This window comes from Ranitomeya variabilis, chromosome 5, assembly GCF_051348905.1.
Source record: "Ranitomeya variabilis isolate aRanVar5 chromosome 5, aRanVar5.hap1, whole genome shotgun sequence".
Classification (NCBI taxonomy): domain Eukaryota; kingdom Metazoa; phylum Chordata; class Amphibia; order Anura; family Dendrobatidae; genus Ranitomeya; species Ranitomeya variabilis.
In genome coordinates, this window is record NC_135236.1 from 314530772 (window position 1) to 314554016 (window position 23245).

Genomic DNA, 23245 nt, shown 5'->3' on the forward strand with positions numbered 1-23245 from the left:
AGTTTTAAAATAGTTATGCTTGCAGTACCAAAAAATGTAGTAAATGTAACCGCGTAATCAGCCTTCTGGAATAGTACATTTAATACACCGGTATGCTTCATCTACAAACCAAGTGACATTTTAAGTGCAACACATCGCTGTGTGTCATGTCAGCACCAGTGGCATGAAGGTATATGTTGCAGCTAACCTGCAACCCTCCTGTTTTATCTTTGGTTAGAATTTAACTGAAGACAATTCTTGGACAATTAGCCGATTTTGTATGCCTATTAAAAAAATAAAGGAAATAAGATCATGAACGTAGAAAAATTTAATATCACTCCCCACCTCTTGTTTAAAATACCAAGCAAAATAAAATGTTCATTTTACTAGTGCTCTGTTGGCCTAAGATCTTCATATTGTTATATTTCCACTTCCATATAATGATATTAATAGTGATTAAGCAGTGATGAGTTTATTCCCAACCAGTACAAAATGACTCCAGTGGAGCATGAAAGCGAGTCCTTCACAGTTTGTCAATTTACACAGGTAAGGAGGCACGCAATAGTCAGTAGTCGCAACGTGGGTCTCCAGGAAATGTTGTAACTACAGGAGCAGGGCTTCACCAATTTTTCTCACTTGTAGGCTTCAAAATGAAAAGTGCTTGTAGCTGAAGCTGGTGTGGGATGGTAGTGCATCTGGGTAAGGCAAATGAGAGGCAGTGAGGTGATCTCCAAATGGCATTGCGATTATAGGTTCACACAAGAGTCCCAGGCTTGGCTTTTTCTTGTCCGTACCACTGGACGTCAGCTAATTCGGAATATAGGGCAGCGTCTAGGTAGCAAGTGTCATGGTATGTCCTTCAAAAAAAAAAATTACAGTGTGAAAACATTGTAAAAATATATTAAATACCCATTTTATTTTTTTTTTCAGAATAGAATACATTATAAATATACCAAAAGTGTTGCGTTTGAAATGGCAAGTTGGCCTTATTCCCATAGGCATTCTTTCCAGCAGTACAAAACTACACAGGGCAGTAGAACTGCAGGAACAAATTTAAAATTTTACATTTTGATATTGATTTACTATTTTTGCATCTACATAACTATATCGACGGATTGAGGGCTTGTTTGTTTTTTTGAAAGTCAGGTTTTGGTCTTCAAGGGGCTGTAGTTTTTAGTAGTACCATATGACTTTCAATAGGTCCATATGACTTTCTGATCTCTTATCACTTTCAATGAAAAATCATATATGTGACCCAAATAAATAATTGTCATTTTGATTTTTTTTTTTTTTACATTTTGGTGTTCACGATACAGAAGAATATTTATATTCTATTATTTCAGACAATTATGCACGTTGTGATGCTAAATGTTACTTTTTTTAAATTTTGTTTTACTTCTTTTTCCATTTGTGTTTTGGGAAAAGAGTAGCAATTCAAACTTTTGCAATAAACTGAAATACTACAGTATTGGTGTTACAAACAATTCCAAGTCTGCCATGATGCCCAGCCACATGCTTCATAGGTGTACTAAAATGGCAGAATCGAGGAAATTCTATAGGCCCCTGGCCAGTATGATAACCATTGCCACCCGCACTTGTATGGTAGGGTTAAGATGGGATTTAGAGGCAATCTCCCACCCTAATTAAGTTTTCCTCTTATAAGTGTTTCCACCTACAAGTTTCTGTCCTCTCATTCATCAGTGAGCTGAAAATAATTTGTCTTCACTGAAGAACATTCAAGAATGAACTGAGAGCATGGTAATTCATTAGTCCAGGAGGAGACGGGCATTTTTCTGTTAGAAGATATATTACAAAGTTTCTTATCTTCACTTGTACTACTGATAAATAAGACGGTTGCTCTTTAAATAGAAGACTTGTGCTTACTTTTTCATGAAACTTAAGTTTTAGATATAAAGCACTAATGCAGACCAAACTTGTCATTTCTCATTTGTTTTTACATGTGATGGAACCAGAGCACAATGGACTGAAGCATGGCCCTTACACAGAACAATATGATTGATTTCCATGCACATCAGGACCAGATCACACGGGAATGTTTATACAATACCTCTATTCATCAGTACTTTGGTGACTTGAAGACTCAGACCCATCCTGAGTGGGCGAGTTTTCTGCTGTTTCTCTGAGCAAAGGAAAGCAGTGGAAGGAAGAAAGTAGAGACAGGGTAAAGCAGACATCATTTAGTAACATGTTAGCACTGCAGTGGTAGGAAAGGAAAGAGCAAAGTATTTTGCAGTATTAGTAATATGAAGATTGAATCCTTTTATTTCTCAGTGATAAATAATGAGAATGGCCTTGGAACCACCCCACTCCCCCTATACAGCTTAGATAGTTGTCGGCTGAATGTTCCTGTGCTCCTTATGAGAGAGCTGCTGCAACGGCTTATCTCCCAGAGAAGAAAAGTATTGGCCATCAAAAGTCCAACGTACCGGATCCTTAATTTTTTCTGCATCATTCATCTGGACAGTTGTGAGGCCTCCAAACAGGTTAGGCCTATGGACAATCGCACCGATAACGGTGGGTTCAGCTGACGTTAGTCTGCTGTGTATGGGGGCTGCTAAGATAAGATCATACAGTTTTATGAGCAGTTATTTGGAAATATATTAATTTACAAAATATTAATATTCTGCAAACTCCATCTTTGCTAAGTAATTTCCAATGATCTACAGTCTGAATGGGGCTTCCAGAGCGATGTGACGTCATTTTTTTTTCTTGGGGCATACCAGCAGGTATTATTCCTCTTTTACCAAAAGAGTCACAGAGTGTTCTTAGACTATCTGGTAGCAAATAATATACTTTGCAGGGTCCAGAAGTCCTACTTCCATTTTAGCCCATTAAAGATCCTTAATAGTTAACCCCTTAATGACCGGAGGTATTTTCGTTTTTGTGGTTTTATTTTTTTCTCCCCTTCTTCGCAGAGCCATAACTTTTTTATTTTTCGGTCAAAATGGCCATGTGAGGGCTTGTGTTTTGCGGGACAAGTAGTACTTTTGAACGACACCATTGGTTTTAACATATCGTGTACTGGAAAACAGGAAAAAATTCCAAGTGCGGTGGAATTGCAAAGCAAGTGCAATTCGGTTTTTTTTTTACCATGTTCACTAAATGCTAAAACTGACCTGCCATTATGATTCTCCAGGTCATTACAAGTTCAAAGACATCAAACATGTCTAGGTTCTTTTTTAAGTGGTGAAATAAAAAATGGGGCCATTTTCCGAGACCTGTAGCATCTCCATTTTTCGTGACTTGGGGCTGGGTGAGGGCTTATTTTTTGCGTGCTGAGCTGATGTTTTCATTGATACCATTTTGGTGTAGATACAATCTTTTGATCGCCAGTTAATGCATTTTATTGCAATATTGCAGCAACCAAAACAGTGCAATTCTGGCGTTTTACCGATTGGGTTAATTCTTTTTTTTTTATATTGATAGCTCAGCGACAGAGCCCACATCAAAAGGAGGGATTCCAACGTGGGCGTACTATTACTCTCAACGTCGGAAAGGGGTTACAGAAGTAGCCCAGGATTAAAAAAAACAAGGCTGCTTTCTTACAGAAACAGTTCCACATCTATCCATTGGTTGTGCCTGGTATTGCAACTCAGCCTCATTGAAGTGAACAGATCCAAGCTTCAATACCACAGGCTACCCATGGTCAGTGGTGGTGCAGTTTTTTGAAAGAAAGCGGCAAAATGTTTCTAACCCTTTAAGCTGACCTCACATATTAGATTAATGTTGATGAAACTCTCTATACAGAACTATCGCATGCCCAGCCAAGCATGCATGTGTATAGGGGGGATCAAGTAATGTAGTGTAGAGAGTGTGGACATGTCACTACTGTTTTCGGTGCTCAAGTAGGATCCTATTCCCTAAACAATCATAGATAAAAGTTGGCACTCAAATCTCGGTATTGATGTAATTTATTAAGAGCAGGCAATCTAAAACATGAATGTAGGAGTTTCTGTTAACACGTAACCTTCATCAGTAGTGCAGATTGCAGTAGTGAAATATAAACTTGTAGATTGGTGAACCCTCGCGGGCAGGGTCCTCTCTCCTCCTGTACCAGTTGTGACTTGTATTGTTCAAGATTATTGTACTTGTTTTTATTATGCATACCCCTCCTCACATGTAAAGCGCCATGAAATAAATGGCGCTATAATAATAAATAATTATAATAATAAAGAAAGTAGTAACAATGTGGATTGGTAGCATATGCTGCCACAGAGAGTAGAGTTTAGAGTGCCAAGTTTTATCTACAAGTAAGATAGAGGATCAGACAAACAAATGTTTGGTCGACCGGTATCTAATGTGTTTTTGCGAGCGAATAGGTGATGCGGAAAAAGGAAAAGACCCTAGATGAAAACAATCAGTATGATAAATTATATGCATCAGAGATTAGCAAATCTTTTGAAATTCAAATTCACCAGCTTTGCAGATTTTTCCCCAAAATTTCAATTTATGGCTAATTGAAAGTACAGCAAAACCCCCAATTGCATGAAAAGAGGTGTATGATACTCTGAGTTGTCCTAGGAATCTATCAATCCCATTTCAATTTTTTTTTAACCCAAACAGTGCCCAAGTAATGCCAAAGTAACCTCAATATATCTGATTATGGGTTAACGGGTAATAACCAGTGGTAAGTAACAGCCTGTTCCTCACACACTAGTCTTCACTGCTGTGTTGTCACACACATTATCTGTACAGCTTCTTTAGTGTTTTATGGTATTCTCTCCATATCTTTATGTTTAAGTTGTGACATCCTCTTACTATCAAGATTCACCATTAGCTGCTAGATTCCCTATTGCTGCTTTTATAAAGGCTATGTTAGTATACCACAGGAGAGACCATGTGATGTAATAACTGCAAGGCATTATGGGGAAGCCTGTCTGTCCAACCCTGATGTCATGTAAGCCCTCTATGGCAGATGCAATCTCTTGCAGTATTTAAAATAAGGGCAGCCATTTTAGGCTAATCATGTGAAGCAAATTAGAATTCCCCAGGTTTATCAAATTCCTAAAAAGTTTGACTATTCCAATTTGCATCTAATAACTCATGTGTAATAAGAATGTAAACTGTGGACTAAATATAGAACCAACATTTCATATTATACACACACAATACAAGAAGTGGTGTTACATTGTTAATACAAATTGGAGATAATTGCCTTCTGATCACTAATTTGTCTATCACTTGGGAAGACAGAATACACATAGTAACACATACACTACACATACATTAGCAGCACCTCCACTTTATAGTATGAAGCAAGAAAATCAATTAAAGGGATTTGTCAACTGAGTACCAATAAAAAATGGTCTTCCACATTCCACTCATCCGGTCACCCTGGTGTTTAGTTTACACACCCATTAATGTAACTGTCCCACAAACAAAACCTATGGAATGCATTAGAAATTCCCTTTGATGTATACTCAGGTAGGTATGGAAGGAATGCTAATCTTTCCAAAGACTAAGGACTTACCCAGTCTGCCATGTTAAAATGTGGTGAGGGCTGCTGGGAGGTGTGGCTGTAAAATCACTACAAGGCGTTGAACTCCTCTGACCATGGGGTGAGGCAGCTGTGAAAAGCAGAGAGAAAATAACTTAAAAAATGCAACAAATGGCAAAGTATGAATTCCAAGACTGCTTAATAATTGCATTCCATTCTCCAAAACGTCATAATATACTGCTTTGATCTACGACACAATTCAAGGTTATTCTTCATGTGACCCTCCACCTGACTGAAACGTGTCTATATATATATATATATATACAGAGAAATACATCTGCGCAAGAGCGCGATGCCGAGGAACACTGTGCAGATGACATAGGATGCATCATCCACATGAATCACAGTAGGACCATGGCATCGAAAGAAGAAGGAAGGCACCAGACCAAGATTAGTAACGCCCATCGGACCGGACGACCCGCAGGCGAACATAATCAAAGGTGTTTTTCTTTTGTTGGAGGCTGGATTGGGGGCATTTATACAGCATATTAGAATGGGCTGAGAGGTAATCTTATCTCATATGGGACAAACCGGGTAACAGGTTCCCTTTAATAATAAAGAGGTCAACCTATTGTAAGTAGTTGTGCAGAATTCATTAGTAGATTGTGTCAGAGCCGACTACTGTATGGACAGTGAATTATTTGCAGGTAACAGACCAATGCATACAATTGTACATAACTTTTAAGGAACTAAAGGACATCAGTGGGAAGTCTCAAGTCTGACTGAATGTTATGGTCCACGTTCAGATCAATCCTACTGTCTCATTTCAAAGTGAGTCACAATAAGGTTTATGAAATTACTTTACATTTACAGGGGTTTTCTGGCCTAAGTCTGCAGTCAGTATATGTGACTGTAGACTTGTGAATCCACACAACGTGCGCAATACGAGTTGAGGGTTCTAAGGTGGTCATATGATCGCAAGAATACAATATGCATATTTCCTGACACATTCCAACTAGTCATGAGTAAGACTGCTTAGTGCAGTCGAAACGCGTCGACTGGGTCATGTCGACCATGTACATTTTTCTTTTGTATGCACTATAATTTATTTTGAAAAAGAAAAGGAAAATCCAGTCCTGTTGAGCCGGACTCCAATTTTTTCTATTATCCTTGATGTGAGGCCAGGGCGAGGCCAGTGTCTGAGCCCCAGGTGGATAAGCATAGAACAACTGGGTGAGCTGGAATTAAGTTTTTATAATTCCAACTAGACTGTATCTGTCCTTGCTCAATACACTTGAATTGAGGGTGGCTGCACCCAGCTATTCGGCACATGACCGCATATATGCCGTCACGTGCTCGCCATTCCCAGATTCGGCAATGAAGAATCCTGATAGTGCACACGATGTGAGGATTCACAAGTTTCTAGTCACATTGGCTACAAGTCTTAAATTACTCTAAGGCCAAACAACCCCTTTAAGTAAAAGTGCACACTATTATAGCTTTTGGCCGGGCAACTCTTTGGCTGACAGCTATTTATCAGTTTAAGATAAGATTATTTAAGACAGTTCTGGCAGCAACTTATCTTCTGAATAAAAAATGATCAAAAAAATTCAAAACTTCCTGACCCTTATGTTTGGACATTTGTCTGTGGAGAGTCAAAAGGCCCGCATACACATTAGATTATCAGCCAACCCAGCCCAAATTGGAGGGTTGGGCTGACTTTAGTCTAATATGTATGGGGGCTGTGAAGGATGGGAGGATGCAATGGCAGCTTACAATCCTCCTGTAAGCATATGTAGCTGAAACAAGAGAGAAATGGCTCCACAGGTGGTTCCACCTTTGAGCTGGGAAGTCAGAATTCACTCCCACACCAGCTAGCTAGAATCCAGCTCGTACAGAAAGACACTCTGTGGATCCAAACCATGCAGTCTGCTTTGTTCAAACAGCTAGGATTTCATAATGAGAATATGGTTGTTATCATAAGCCCTAGCCAAACACTGGGTACATTTTTATGATCTCTGAACTGGACCGAATGCCTTCCAGGGTTTCGGTCCATTCTAGCATCCAGGGATATGGAGATACATAGAACAGCTAGTAGAAGCCAGGTAGTAAAGCTGTGTTTGGTCTTAATACGTAGCAGGTGCAAGGCCAGATCCGATGGCGCCAGAACCGCGGTTTTACGACCGTCCAGAAAGGAGTTATGATCTTTCATAGGTTTTGAGAGATTTAGCTACAAACCTCCAAGTGAGGGGATTTAGGTTCAGCCCAGAGGGCAGGAGGGGAGTGACCCAAGGTGATAAAATCTGGTGTAAGGCCATGTGGTCTGTCCTTCTCTCTCTGATGCATGCGGTCCACTTAGAAAGGGGCTGGGTCACATCAAGCAATATGGAGTGTAGGACCTAGGACCCAGCTGGTTGCCCATGTCCCCTGTGACACAGAGCACCCATGATCTAACATCACCCGGTAATTGACATATACTCTGTTTATACCTTTTGTCCTACCACTTTCTGACCATTGTATAAGTGTAACCATCAAATATATAGTGTATTGTCTAGTGTGCCGTTAAGGTGTTTAAATATATAATTTAACCTTGGGCTGATCTTTTATCTCGAATCACGAATCCACATGTCTGTTTCTCAATTTAATTTTCCATGCTACGGGGGCTAGTTTCTGGTCCGATATAACACTGTTAACGTACTAGGTGTATATCAATCGAGGAACTGGTGGCAGTTTTACGGGGCTGACCAGGCGCCGTTTCACTGGGGCTAGTGAAAGGGGCGTCTCAGGGTTGTGGGCGAGTGTGGTGCCATATCAGTGTCTGCGTGGGCCACATCCTCTCACTCCCCGTCCCTCTCTTGGCCTGTGTCGACAGGGGGTGTCTGTGTAAAACTATACCAATCTGACATTAAGTGTCCTCAGTGCGTGCAGAACATCACATTGGTACTAGTGTGGAAACTTTACCACGTGCTCCCGCTGACGTAATATTGACGTCAGGTGGGGTGGTGAAGGACCTTTATAGGATAAAATATGTATGGATACGCAATTTTATCACCGCAATTTTAACCTTGTGCAAAGAGGCACAGTGATGTGTACAGTATCTGCAATTGCAAGGGCAATCCCGAATCTAGATGCCAATGTGGTTTTTATTAAAATATGATTAAAATCAACCATGCCCTCTAATATCTTACATCTTTTATGTACAAGCTTGAGCAGCCAGAAACAAAAGTGGAAGTGTGTAGAATTATAACAATTCTCACCAAATTACAAGCAGCACATCACCCCAACAACATAATCTCTGGAGGTTATTATTATTATGTGCCATATTGTAAAATTTTAATAGCTCTTCTAAAAGACTGAAAACAGGGTCATTTACAACGTCAGCTTCCTCTCCAGGGCTATGCACTTTTGTTATGTTTTTGATATATGAGACTAGCTGGAAATTCCAGCCAGATTAATATCTAAACTACAATTCATTCAGTTAATTAAGATTCTGACCTACATGTTTGGCTTTACACATATCCCAAACTACTTTCCCAGGAAACTTAAAGACCAATTTCCTTGCAGGAAATGCATGCTCTCCTTCAGGTAAAAGGGCACATCTGGCATGCAAAAGTAAAACATTTTTTGGTAAACCCTAGACCTAACTATGAGAAGACAAATGGCAGTCAAAATAGTGATTCACTAAACCATGCTTCAATTTTAAATGGATGTGAATTCAGGGGATAATGCAGACTTTTTACCATTTTTTGCACTAAATTCTTCAAAATGGCACACTCAAATTGATGAATTCTGCACAAAAACAAAGATGCTTTTATTTATTTTTTTTACCCTTTTTCCGCCTTTTAAAGCACAATGTCACGTGATCCTTTAAAATGTCGCACATTAGTTTTTGACTGCTTAAAAAGAAAAGGAGACCGAATTTGTCCTCCACTGGGGTATCGGAGTACAATTATGCAAAAGTCACAAATGATGAATTTGAGCTAAAATAACTGAGCAAGGAAAACGAGTATAATGCAGCACAAAATAAAGACAGATAAAACCAAGTAAAGTAAAATATAAAAAAAGTGCAAATTAATTAATGAATGAGGTGAAAATAAAGTCACTATTAACGCCTTTTTTGTGGAGTTAAAAATACTTTTAAGACATTGCTTTCTAAAAGTACATTATTCTTGAACTTGCAGTCTCGTTCTACTCTAGAAATTTGGTTTAAAGGGAACCGGTCATATACACAAACGCCATTTACATTCAGATATGGGGTTAAATAGCCCTAAACATCATGTCTGGCTGTCATACTGGAGCAGCATTTTCAGGTAAAAAATTAACTTATATTTTCTCTGTAGCCGTTCGCACGCAGTCATAGTGGCGCTGCAGGGAGCAGTTACAGTCACCAGTCACTAGACAGTGAGCGCGGCTGTGATAATTGCTGGCACGCTGATTGCCATCCTTCTCTGCGCACACACTACGCACATGTGCGGTAGAGCAGGATGTTGATCAAGGTGTCGGGGAACAGTATAGTAATTGGTGAATGTAACCGATCCTTGCACCGCTCCTATGACAGTCAGTGATTTTAATGCTATTTACCTGCAGATTAACCCTAATCTCTATGTATCATAGTAGAAGCTACTGTTATGGAGCCCTTGGATCTCTCCTCAAGCAATCAATCATGTTCAAACATACCAGAATGGTACCTGCTCATGCATCATCATCTATGGTGCATTCTCCTCTCTGACAGAGGTGGGTAGAAATGCAACCCATTATATTAGTAATAATAAAAGGGAAAAAATCACAGTCAGTTTTCAATGTCTTATATGAGGGGTAAAGACAAACAGTAGAATCTGCGTATCATCACCTCTGCTGCCAGGATCCAATTCAACCATGCAAACAGAATGAATGAGCGAGTATACAGGGTTGCCATGGAGATATTAGTTATGAAGTTTTGTGTTCTGCTTCACATCTAGTTAACATTCATCAGCCGCCTCTAGGCAGTCTTTGAAAAGAACCAGACAGAAAAGCACGGCAGGAACCTCAATTTCAAAGCAATATAATGTTGAAATGCACTACTGGAGCCGAAAATACTGAACAATAACTAGAAGCTCCTCCATTCGTAATTGGTAATAAGTGCTTGGGCCTCCCTCTGCTTTTATCATCCTTAACAACTGCAGTCATCATAGTAAATCAAAATAAGGTTCTCAAAGAAAATCTCCCAACAAATGAAAAATACCAGCTGGTACCTTATAGATTTCCATGAGGTGTCCTGCCCTGGGCTCGGACCACATTGCCACTGGGGTTAGCTGCATTATCTTTCTGTCGCCAAGCCTGGTCAGCCTAATGTTACTTCATCTGACAGCCGTTTCTCGTGACTCCACTTACACTTCGGTAATATGTATGAGTCCGTAAGGAAAACACTCCCCTTTGCTAGTGGCTCATCTCCAGAAGCAACAATCTAAAATATTGTCCTTCAACATTCTCAATGACATCTGCCATCAGGACGAGTTGGGGGGCCCACCCATGCAAAAGATTGTCGACAATGCAAAATTTGGAGTTTACCGACTTTTATGGCAAGTTTATGGCCATCATTAGTATATTGAAGGAAACATTTATTGGTGGATTAATTGATATCTATTCAAGCTGGTGGACCAAAACACCTCATAAATAAATACAGATCATATGTAAAACTCTGTATATATATAGAAAATTCCTTTTATCCAGAAACAGATGATATGGTTGAATCATTAGCTTTTTTCATTACATAAAATTACAGAATTGAGTGAGACGCAGAAATATTGGGACTTTGTCTCCTGATCTCACCTAATAGTAACTACAGTATCTTACAGTGGAAAAACATCGAACACCATACCTAATTATTGCATTTATTGGAGAACCTAATAATATGGCAGGTAATCCATAACGTTGTCACTTTGGTCACGTCAGCGTTCAGGGCATTTATTGTATGTTTATAGCATAACCACTATAAGTGTTGTTAAAAAAAATATGGAATGTTTGGATTTCTGTGATATTATCCATGTGCTTGTGCCAGCCATGACCATGACCTTAATTAGTGTAGCACGTAAATAGATCATGCATAAAATACAAATGATACCCTTGTGCCAAAGAAATATTCCAAAAAGTAAGAGCTAAGTAAAATCAAAGTTAAAGTATCTGGATAGAAACAATGACGGAAATAATTGATAACAGAACATGATTAGTGTCAGAAGAACATCTGTAGGACCCCGAGCCAACAGGCTGAGCACATCCTGTCTACTCTGCTCGCAATAGAATGTATAGAGAATACACTGAAATTTGGCATGGGAATGTGCTCATGTTAACCACCCTGAGTACAGCAGACCACCCACTTGGGAAAGCTGGTGAAAATAAAAGGCAGATCTCCCGATTTTACAAATTTCCCACACTATTACTCTAGAAGGTAAGACATCAGTATTTAAAAAAAAACAAAAAACAAAACAAACATTCTTAAAGATGTTATACCACCTGCTGGAAGACACAAATAGCAGTTTCAGCTCAGGCCATGGAAATAAAAGAAGAAGAAAGAAAAAAGAAAAAAAAAGAGCCCCCTCTAAAGATTATGACGGGGGTTCCGTACACCGTCTGGATGGTTCCGCATTCACAAATTCAACCCTTCTTTATCATAGTCAGAAATCACTAGTGAACAAGCTGCATTCATATACAATTATGCTGGGGAACGTGTCTTACCTGTTGTTGCTTTACACATTGGAGGCATTCTTGTTACCCTGCTGTGTGCCACAAAGGTGCTTTGAGATGTGCTGTATTGAGAGCCACTGTCAGATGAGTTGGAACTAGTATGTGAAAGTCTGTTGTGCTCCTTTTGAGATGAGGCGGACCTGTGGTACCACTGCCGCAGCTCATCAGACACCACAGTCCTGCCTGAGCCCTTATCATGGCCCTCTCTGCCAAGTGATGGAGTCCTTACAATCTGAGAGCGAGAAGGGGTGAGCCTCACAGAGTCTACGGTATCATCCCCATGCCAGTTCTCCTTATACATCCCTCCTGCAGTATACGAGTTTGATGTCTTGAATTGTGCTTTGACACTGTAGTGTCCTTCTTGGTCATTTTCCAGACTCCGCACAACAACAGGCGTTGAGCTTCCTTCAATGTACAAAGGGTACTCTTTTATCCTATACTGTGATGAAGGTTGGCTCTGGCTATGCAGGTATACCCCATGGTGTCCGGTCCCATTTCTAGCAGCCAGGTTGGGCATGCTCCCTGAATTGGAGGATACAAGGTTACCATTAGACTTGTGTCTATGTCTTTGCCTCTCCCTGGCCTTGGAGGGAGAGTCCTCAGCCAGTGTTGAGTAGTTAGGATTTATCTGTGCTGGGTAATAGTGTTCAGAACTGGAATGGCTAGTACAAGAGGAGCAGTCATCCATAGGGTCAGATCCATTACTGCTACGAGTCCTTGGGGTGTAGAAATCTGGACTCCCAGTTTCATTTTCAGAGCCCAAAAGCTTTCCTTGTGATTCCAAGCTGGAACTGCGGTGCCTAAAGTGCTGTACTAAGCTATGTAGTCTGGTAGGGCTGATGTCCACAGATCTGTCAAGTAGAAACAATTGCTTATTTAGATCACAAAAAAAACACTACAATATTTTATCCAAAATGTGCAGCCTCTAATTACTCTGTCATTTCATCCCCGCTACACATTTCATATGAATGAATAGGCTTCTCTTGGCAAGCACTTCTAAATCAAGCCACAATCCAGTTATCTTATTGCCTTACAAGATGGTAGAGACCGAAAACAGTTATTCATTGTAAGAATAATAAACAAAAAACTAGGAACGTTCTGGTTCATAGCACTTTATGGTGTCGCCGAATAAAATGCTCTATGCGATGAAGGAATAATTCGCTAATTGCTTCTTCTACTAGATGCTTATAGCAAACGCCACATGACAATGAAATAATAATACAACATAGGGCAAGTAATTATTACAATTTCCCACATAGTCAATCTATGCATGAAGGCCAGGCATGTATGCAACCTGCATACTGGCTCCGAGTGCAGCCCTGTGTGTCTGTGTGCTCATCTGAATAGGGGACGAGCGCGGGAGCCGCTTGTTATTGACTTACAAGAGTCTGACCCGTAAATTGGACCAAAGTTGAGCGTGCTGCAATTTTTTTTCACATGAACACTCAGTCTGTGAGAAAAATCAGTTATCTGCTCAGCCCTATTGACTAACAAAGGTCATTGTGCTGTCCCGTGTACTATTGCATCTAAAATCAGATAGCACTTGTCAAATGTATATGCTCATCTGAATGAGCCCTTACAGTAAGAATACAATGCAGTTAATATACATTGTACAGTCATGCCGGACATTTAAGTAATTAATCCATAATCACTAGATGATAAATGTCTACTATTTTAATTGACCAGGACATTAAGACTGCATAGTCACTCAATGTGGTAGAAGGCACTGCCGCATTTTCATATACAAGTAACTAGTGTCATATAGTTCATCATTCATCACTGAGAATTAACATTTATTACCTAGTTGAATGAACATAATGATGTGGGCTTCGTATTCGTAAGTCTGGGGTGGAGGGCATGCTGGACTGAGAATTCCAGTGAGGGAGGGTCCGGATGGGACTATTCTGCAGAGAGTTACTCCCACCTGCTTCTGAACAGCTGCCTGTGCTGGGAAACCTCTTGTGGTTGCTGCAATGAAAATATAGTATTACTATTTCAATGTCTGGAACATCTGTATGGCCTACAAAGCTAAAATGAACACAGATTCGGGAAAACTTTTAATGAAATTGGCATCAAGAATAATAGATTAAAAAAATGTCTAACATTTCTGATAACATACAGAGAAATGCAGATAGTCAACATGGGGAGCCTGAAGACAAGTTTAAGTAGTTGTTACCTGGAATGACTATGTGATGATTTTTTCTTCAATTTTTCATAGGGTTCATCTAAGGAAGATTCACTCCACATTTTAGGTTTTATGGGCGATTTATCATAGTCATTTCTCTGGTAGTGCAACTGTCTTAGTCCATCCAGTGACTGTGGAGGGTGCGGTCTGTTGTGTGACGGAGGTCTGGGTGGTAGGCCTTTATGAGGGGACTGCATAGGAGACATGATGCTGGGGGCCTGAGAATCTTCTGCATATGGAAAACAAGATATATTTAGAAGTACAATAAGGTTAGACCTAAACATAAAAAGTTTATATTCACATGTATGCGAGTTCGTTTTACAGGACAGATGATGACTTGTTGATTGCTGGAAGTCCGACTGCTAGGTCCTGCACTGACCTGACCAGCAGTGCCAGTGCACTTTATTTATTCCCGAGTGCTGTGCTCTACTTTTCCGGCGGCCCCATAGAGAATGAATGGAGCAGCTGTCATGCGTCAGATCTGCAACTCCATTTTGTAACGGAGATAAAAGTGCCCCACTAGGGATAAATATTCCCCAATCTGCCAATTGGTGTGGGTTCAAGGTGTCAGACACCCACTGATCAGCACGTTATCACCTATCTTTTTTATAGGTAATAAAGGGGTTGTCCAGCTAAAACAAGTTAAGTGAAAATGTCTTTAATATCCTCAAAAATACACATGCTGACGCAGGGGCTTAGCAAAAAAAAGGTTCTTGGATACAGCAAAGGTGTAGCCAGAGGGTGCCATAAGTATGCCTTATCTGCCTGTATTTTCCAGCCACAGAAAACAAGCAATATTGTTTGTTGTATGAACCGGTTGCCATCACTGCAGTATGGTGGCCTGGAGGAATGTCGCTATTAAAATGATCTATTCAGCACCAAAATTTACCATAACCCGGGCTGTTTTTTTGCATAAAGTACCGATTTTAAAGATTAATACAGCTACAACCTAAACCACAATTTCTACACCCAATTGCTCTCTGTTGTACAACACATACCATCCTCAAGTACGAGGGCATCAGATAGTGAACTGTCCTCACTGCCGAGGTTTGCTTCTGTAAGGAAATATAAAACATAGGAAAAGAAAAGTTCATTGACCTGTCCAACATGCTCACCTATGCGCTTTACCTAAAAGTACTAGCTTTTTACAGATAATGGGATTTTTCTTGCTGTCCATTTACATCTGTTCCTTATAAGTGTCAAATAACAAACCATATATTTCGAAATTAATAGCTATTAATTCGTACATGAAGAGATTTACAGATGAGTATTACACTCACCATCTATGATTAAGGATGCCCTCTGCGTAGGTTTTTTTCCAGACTTGATCCGATAGTCATTAATGGAGTTTTCAATCTCCTGTAGTTTCTTTAGTGCATTGAGGTATGAGGTCTTTCTCTGCTTCTTTAGCTTTTTGCTTATGTGAGGATCACTGGCCAACCGACGAGCTGCCTCTGTAATCTGGGACTGAATGGCAAATTCTCTCTCGAGACGTTCCAGCTCAACTTCCTAAGACAACATTTCAAATATTACTCTTGATTCTCAAGTCTTACATTCAAATTCAGAAATATACAAACTGTTTTAGTGCAATTTATGTTACCAAAGCACTTTCCATCTTATGATAGTTCATTTAGTGAAATTACCACCCTGCAAGCTGAACTATACTTAGGCTGCTTGCACATTCATACATCAGTCCAAGTAATGTGACCACAACTCTCATGAGTCACACATGGTTTCCTTCATCTCCCTAAATGAAACAGGGATAAAAGCGCTTTTAATTTCAGGTTAGGTTCAAACGCATCACAGAGTTATGAGCACATATCTTGGAAAACACCTTAAGCCACTTTTTTTCTCTCTTTAACTCCTTAATCATCACGATTCACGACATAAAAAGCTGCATTTTGGTAACCTTTTTAGGCAAAAGCAGTTTTTAAAAAAATCAAAAAAAATTTAATGTAAAAGAGATTTCATACTAAATAAATGTCATCTATCCACTGGATCACTGGGGCTCAAGCGTTGGAATGGAACAGTGGTCAAGTGTGCAGATGACAGCTTCATTTACATAGGGACTGGCCATCTCAGGATCAATGGGGGGCTTAGAGGTCAGGCTCCCCCCCTCTTGAATTCATACACTTAATCACTTATCCCATGGATAGGTAAGAAGTTTACATGTTACCGTATATAAGGTATAAATGTTAATGATAGGAATCATAGCATTTACACATGCCACTTTGTTGCATGACTATATGTAAAACTAATGCATGCACAATAATATTGGTCAGTGACATAGTGCTTGTTCTCCTCAACTTATATTTGAGGATCCAGTTTAGGATCCCTGTTCCTATAGAAAAACAAAAGGAATGATTCAATTACAATAGGAGAGAAAAGCTTTTTGGAGCACCTAAAAAAAAAAAGAGTTTTTTAACAGAAGTATGACTAGTGAATGAGCAGAAGTTTGAGCGCCTACATGGCCCCCAGCAATGTGCATCTGGAGCAACAAACATCTATTATCGTAAAAGGCAGCCTCGAAAAAACTACTACAGTTCTGTACAATATAATTACTAAGCTGAAATATGTTAGATCCTGGTTCTATCTGCAACCTATCTTGTCTAGAAATCTGATTAAACCGTTTAATGCTCAGGAAACTCAACAATAGCAAAGATGTCTGGAGGCTCATAAGTCACTCCAGACAATGGTCTTCTTATAAATTCTTGTCCTAAAAGCAGCTTAAGTTGTTTTTCCAGCCGTGGTTCAGTTCATTGACCCCGAGAATGGTGGAAAGAGGAGATAGGAATATAAACCTATGACAAACCAGCACAAAGCAGATCTCAATATGACGAAGGGTGCTTTCACAATGTGTTTTAGACTGTCTCTGATTGTCCATCTTCAGTAGGCGTATTCACCCGAAAATGATGTATGACAGAGCACATGTTCACTCTGTCAGTACCATTATAGTATATGGCCCTGTCGGCGCACTAGTCCGAATCCAGTTTTTTTTTTTTTTTGGGGGGGATGTTGGAGATAAGCCCCGACAGGCCCAATGACCAGGAGCCAAGACGCAGTGTGAAAGCTCCCCATTCTCACTGAAGCAAAGGTAGTCTAGTCTATTATGATGTTCTTGGTCAGAGACAAGGTTTATTGTCCTATGGTATACAATGTGAGCAAGAACAAGACAGTTCTGTTGCTTCTACTCTGAATCACTGGCTAGTTTTTTGTTGAAGCAGCCTAGCTGCAGATGACTCAGTGCCAAAAACATGGGGCTAACATCTGATTCAGTGGGTGGCTGAGAAAAGACAAAGTATTTTCTCACTCCAATACGAAATCCCCATAGTTAGTAATATGAGACAATCACAGCTGTCTTGCAGCATACCAAAACCTGGCACTGAGTGTCCGGAGATCTAATACAAAACCCTCCCATGACATGGATAAATACACATCCTTGAAGACATTCCTAATCTTCAGAACTTCTCCTCTTTTTTGTTATTATAGGCACAGCCACTTATAAATAAACACTGATCCACAGCATTGTGAATCAGAGAACCTCCTTCAGTCACTGCATTTACAAATCAACCAAAGGCTGTACAGAATGCAGTACCATCCACAAAAGGAATACGATAAGTACATAGATCATTTACCTAAAGATCAGTGCATCTGAGAAAACAAAATGGGTACTACCCGTCAAGTTAAGTGAAATCATAGGGAAATATTATGGGTTATAGCCCATTTTATATATGGAAGTAGGGTTATGGCTGAATAGGTGTGCCTATACAGCCATATGGAGTGTGCCGACAGGTTCCGATAAAGCTCAATCCCTTCATTTACCATGGCTCTATTGCTCTGTCTACATTACTATATTAATGTGCAATTATTATATTTAACATTTCCTTTTCTTCTGCCTTATGTGACAGAAGAGCCCCTCATACACCATTATAGTCAGCACATCCCATTTGGACTCACCTCCCCTTTTGCATGTAGTTTTTGTTCATCCAGTTTAAATGACGTTCCTATTCGCCGTCGAACAGCAGGAGGCTCCTCTCCTGGATCTAATGGATACTCTCTTGGCAGTTTGCCTGTAAGTTCCTACGAAGAAACGACAAAAACGTTTAATATATTCTAGGGCTGAGATAATAGATTATCCTTCAAAATATGTTTATATGATAAAGGATACTAAAATGCATATTTAATAATTATGCTACCTCTTTGAGGTTTGCATTGACTTTTTAGAATTCATGAATAATCTACGGGTCAATGGAAGAAATAAATTAAACTAGTTAAGTTTCTTACAAATTTGTTGCTAGTTTCTCCTTCATCTGGAAGTAAGGGTGCTTTCTCATTGCGCTTAGGCACCCGATCAGTTTCCTGTTGGAGCTTACGTCCGAACTCCCCACAAAACGGGATTCAGATGTATGCGCTGATGGGGCCATAGACTATAATGGTGCCGGCAGACTGAACGAGAGATCTGCCATGCATAATTTTCAGGCATATACACCTACTGAGGCAGACACCCAGATGCAGTCTACTATGTCTGAGTGCCCTCCTCCAGTAGGTGTACATGCACACTCGCTCTGCCTACACCAATATAGTCTTCGGCCCCGTTGGCACGTATGTCCTAATCCTGTTTTGCAGGGGGTTCAGGTACCTAAATGCAATGCAAAAAGACGCTAAGGTTCAGGTCACACTCCTACACCCAAGTAGAAATATCTTCGCCAAAGTAGGTTGGGTTGTTGGTGGCCCCGCACTCAGGAGACATGTATCCCTGCCCTCTTTGTCTACAGTCCCAATATCCAGCCCATGAAATAGACAGAAAAGTCTGATTCAAACTGTATTACATTGTCTGTATTAGAGTAGGCGAGAAATAAAATATTTGTGGAGAAGAATTTCTATGACAATAATCCTAGCAATTTAGTTACAAAGTTGAAAAAAAGACATAAATTAAACATTTCTTGATTTGTGTAAAGGATATGGCAAGGAAACAATTAGAGAAATTTGGTTCTTAATAGTCATCTGCATTATTATCTTGATTTGACTTGTTGCAGTGATGCAACTGTAGACTTTTTCTGACTACTCTAATGATCACATGGATAAATGGCTAATATACTGATTTACTGTATATTTCCAGAATACTATTTAATTAAATACTATAGGATACACAAATTAAAAAAAGTAATAGTACACCCTAATTGAGGGCACAACTGGCTCATCATCCAAACTTCAAGGCAGCATATCTAATGTGGTTAAAAAAAAGGTAAGGATCCTTTCGGTGTGTGTGAATTAGGATCCTAACACTTTTTTCTTCACCATATTGGATATACTGCCTCAGTTTTGGGATTTTTTTTGTCTATATGATATACTTATAGAAGGTCACTGTGAACTTTTCCATATAAAATTGTAATCCTCACATGCCAAAAAAAAAACAATAAAATCAATTTTAATTACAAGGCCATTCTTCCGCAAATGTTCTTGATTCATAAAGTAGATTTAATTGGTAAAGATAACACAATCCCTTTACTCAAGGTCTTGTCATTCTTCATCAATTGCCTTTGCTTAGCTTTCCACCCACACTACTAAAGCATTCTCACAGGAAATGATTATGATTCCTGACATTCCTTCTAGGGAAAAGGAGGATGAGAGCAACTTTAACAAGTACTAAGTAATTAAGCATGCAATTCACTGGTCTACCCAATCTGAACCAAGGTAGTTTCCAGACCTTGACCCTTAAAAGCACTGTAATGTTTTCACACCATATAATTGTGTGCTATTCACTATCCTGGGTCAATTTAACAGACACATGAAACTGGTTCGCTACGCCCATGCTTTCATGTATAGGTTCACTTATATAACAGAAGCGGAAAATCAGATTATAGAATTATAAAAAATGTTTACTTAAACATTTCTATGCCTAACGATACAAAACCTGACCATTGTATCTACATGAAATTAGGGTTTATCAGGACTGATAAAGGAATTAATCAAGAGACTAAGTTAATTACATATATATGGGTAAATGGATTCTAAAGAGGGTCCAAATCTCAAGATGCAGCTACCCATAGTGATTGTTAGTAAGATCCATGAAACACAACCAAATGTGTTAATAATCACTTACAGAAGTTGTCCACACTACTTTGACAACTCCTTGTCACACCCCTAAACTTGGGCCCGAAAAATAAAAGCTTTTCTTGTCAGCACTCACTCTCCCTGGGGGTCCCGTGCGGATGCTGTGACACGTGGCCCCGGTGCCCAATCAACGCTGGCGTCACTGGCCCCGCCTTCTGTTGAATTGAGCAAGAAGTCAGGGATCAGCTGCAGCCCGGAATTCCTCTACATGTTCAATTCGTACAAAGGTGGGGCCAGCGACGCCAGCTCTGATTGGATGCCAGCACCACATGTCACAACAGCCACGAGAGCCCCGGGACCATGAGTGCCGACTCCGTTGGAATGGCGCCGGCATGGGAGGAGAGTTTATGGTAAGCTTTTGTTTTATAGTAGCCAAGTGGAGGGTATGAGAAGGGGTTGCCCTAGTAGAGGAAACCCTCTTTAATGTACAGTAAATAGGTGAATGATAAATTAATAAGAATTTCCAGTTTTAAAATTAATCAAAAGTCCTAATCAATTTGGCTCCCTACTGGCACATAAGTGGGCCTTAAGTAACTTGTAATTTTATAGAAACATTAATCCTTATTTAAAGAGGAAAAAATGCAGAGGTACATTGAGGATACTTGGATTAAAGGGTTTTAAGAGAGAATCTATTTCCTATTTAAGCATGGAATAATGGCTACAGAATTGAATAAAACTTTTTTTTTAAATTTCTCTATTCTGTTGCGGAGATATTGGCTTATGAAGTTTAAATTCTAATTGATATTAAGAGCAAAGTGAGCATAAGCAGAGATTTCTCTAGGGGAGGCTACTTTTTCTCCTGCATAACTCTGACCAATCATAAGCAAGAGGTGCTATTAAGGTAAAAAAAAACAATACACTACGTCCTCATAGAAGCTTAGACCCAGCTTTTCTGGGTGAGACATGTAGTGACACACAGCCTTGCTCTCTTTTGTGAACTCACTCTCATCTATTGTGTAGAGTACACACAGTTGCATCTTTCATTTTATAGTGTGGGGGGAGGGGCGAGGGAGTAGAACGGAGATATATGTCATTACAAACACCTCTTGCAACTTTTCTCTCATGGCACTGTCAGCTCTGCTCTGTTCTCCATTCCCCCACACTGACTGCCATGAGAAGAGAGCAGTAGATTCATAAGTGTTTGTAATGACACACAGCTCTGCTTTACTCCCCTCCCCTGCTTGTAATGACTTGTAATAAAACTTTACTGTGTATCTTTAGGCATAAACCAAATCTGGAAATACCATATAGTATCTAACACAAAGAAGAAATTACATTTCATAATATCAAGTTATGAACACTACTCCTTTGTTCCCCTGGACACAGCTATACAAAAGTTTAATAGGGCTATGGTGGATACACCGCATGCAATAATTGATCCAGCAATAACAAATCCACAGCACTCACTCTTCTACTTTTAATGCATAAAAGTCCTCTTTATTTCATGCAGATACAGTGGTGAGATAACAGAAACCACACACCATTGTCTATGCTATACGTTATTTCACAACTACTTGTATTTGTGCATGAAGGAGGACATTTTTATGGATTAAAAGCAGAAGGGGGCATACAGTCGATTATTTCCCATTGAGAAGGGTGGAGTTGGATCCGGGTGGCCGTCTTCAGGGTGGCTGCCGTGATCGCCGCCCATCTTGGGAGGTTTTCCCCCTCCTATGTGCTGGTGTGCCACGGACAGGAGGTTGATGCCGCCAGCCATTCCCATTTGTTTGGGAGTATCCATATAAATGGCCCACCCTGTAGACTGTGAGCCCTCATGAGCAGGGTCCTCTCTCCTTCTGTACTTGTGTGTGCCTTGTATTGCTCATGTTGATTGTATTTGTCTATATTTGGCCCTTTTCACATGTAAAGTGCCATGGAATAAATGGCGCTATAAAAATGAATAATAATAATAATAATAATAATGGATTAAAAGCAGAAAGGGGTGTGCAGTTGATTATTTTTTGCTTGAATTAAAATGAGCTTTGACCAACTGCCCCATCCTATACCACCCAAAATACAAGGTCAGAAAAGATTTTGTCTCCGTACCGCTTCACGTAGACAAAGTTTCTTCAGCTCCTCCAGTCGCTGCCGTAGTGTCTCCTCCAAAGCTTCCTGCCTGGATTTCAGTGCAGCCAGCATGTCTTTCTTGGCAGACTGTGAGCTGTCGGACTCCTGGGAACCTGTCAACAAATAAATGATTTCACTACAAGCAGCTGACAACAGCCTGCACATCTGGAGCATTCATTGAGAAACGTACAACTTCTCATGTGTGCAGGAGGGGTACAGCATAGCGGACAAGACTCTCCTCCCATGATCTTATGCGCATTTCAGTTCTACTAGCGCAAAGCACCTGGTGGGTTATTTATGACACTTTTAACACTTCCTTCTGTATTGTGGTCTGGGAGTAACTGGTAATTCAATTAAAAGGCAATGTAATAGTAATAGCCGAAAAAGTGACTGGATAAAAATTAGTGATGAGGGAACATGCTCGGAGACGGTGTTATCCGAGCATGCTCGGGTGCTGAGTGTTTTTGAATAATATGTTCCCATGGCTGCATGTCTCGCTGCTGTTAGAGAGCCACAACACATGCAGGGAAGGCCTGTGTTAGGCAATTCTTGCATGTATTGTGGCTGAACATATTTTTCGAGCACGCCGAAGACACTCGGATAGTACCCGACCATGCTCAGATAACACCTTATCCGAGCATGTTCGCTCATGACTTGAAATAAGTATACAGATTCATTTGGATCTATTTGCACACCTAAAACAATACTGATTGGAAAGGGAA

The 23245-nt window shown here is 39.9% G+C and overlaps 1 protein-coding gene across 8 annotated transcripts in view; it reads right to left on the reverse strand.

Annotated features, from left to right (window-relative positions):
* Positions 1-289: 289 nt before the first annotated feature.
* Positions 290-23245, reverse strand: part of FRMD4A (FERM domain containing 4A) — a 584036-nt gene continuing 561080 nt past the window's right edge. For 5 of the 8 annotated variants that reach the window (XM_077264626.1, XM_077264625.1, XM_077264621.1 and 2 more), the window contains 9 exons: positions 22503-22636; positions 18300-18422; positions 15623-15851; positions 15341-15397; positions 14334-14571; positions 13958-14125; positions 12149-13008; positions 5471-5567; positions 290-836 (listed from right to left, as the gene is read on the reverse strand). In XM_077264626.1, coding sequence (XP_077120741.1) covers positions 734-836; positions 5471-5567; positions 12149-13008; positions 13958-14125; positions 14334-14571; positions 15341-15397; positions 15623-15851; positions 18300-18422; positions 22503-22636 — 2009 coding nt within the window. In that variant the 3' untranslated portion in view covers positions 290-733. Of the gene's footprint in view, positions 837-2047; positions 2120-5470; positions 5568-12148; positions 13009-13957; positions 14126-14333; positions 14572-15340; positions 15398-15622; positions 15852-18299; positions 18423-22502; positions 22637-23245 lie in introns of all 8 variants that reach the window. The other 3 variants (XM_077264628.1, XM_077264622.1, XM_077264624.1) reach the window with 1 other exon arrangement.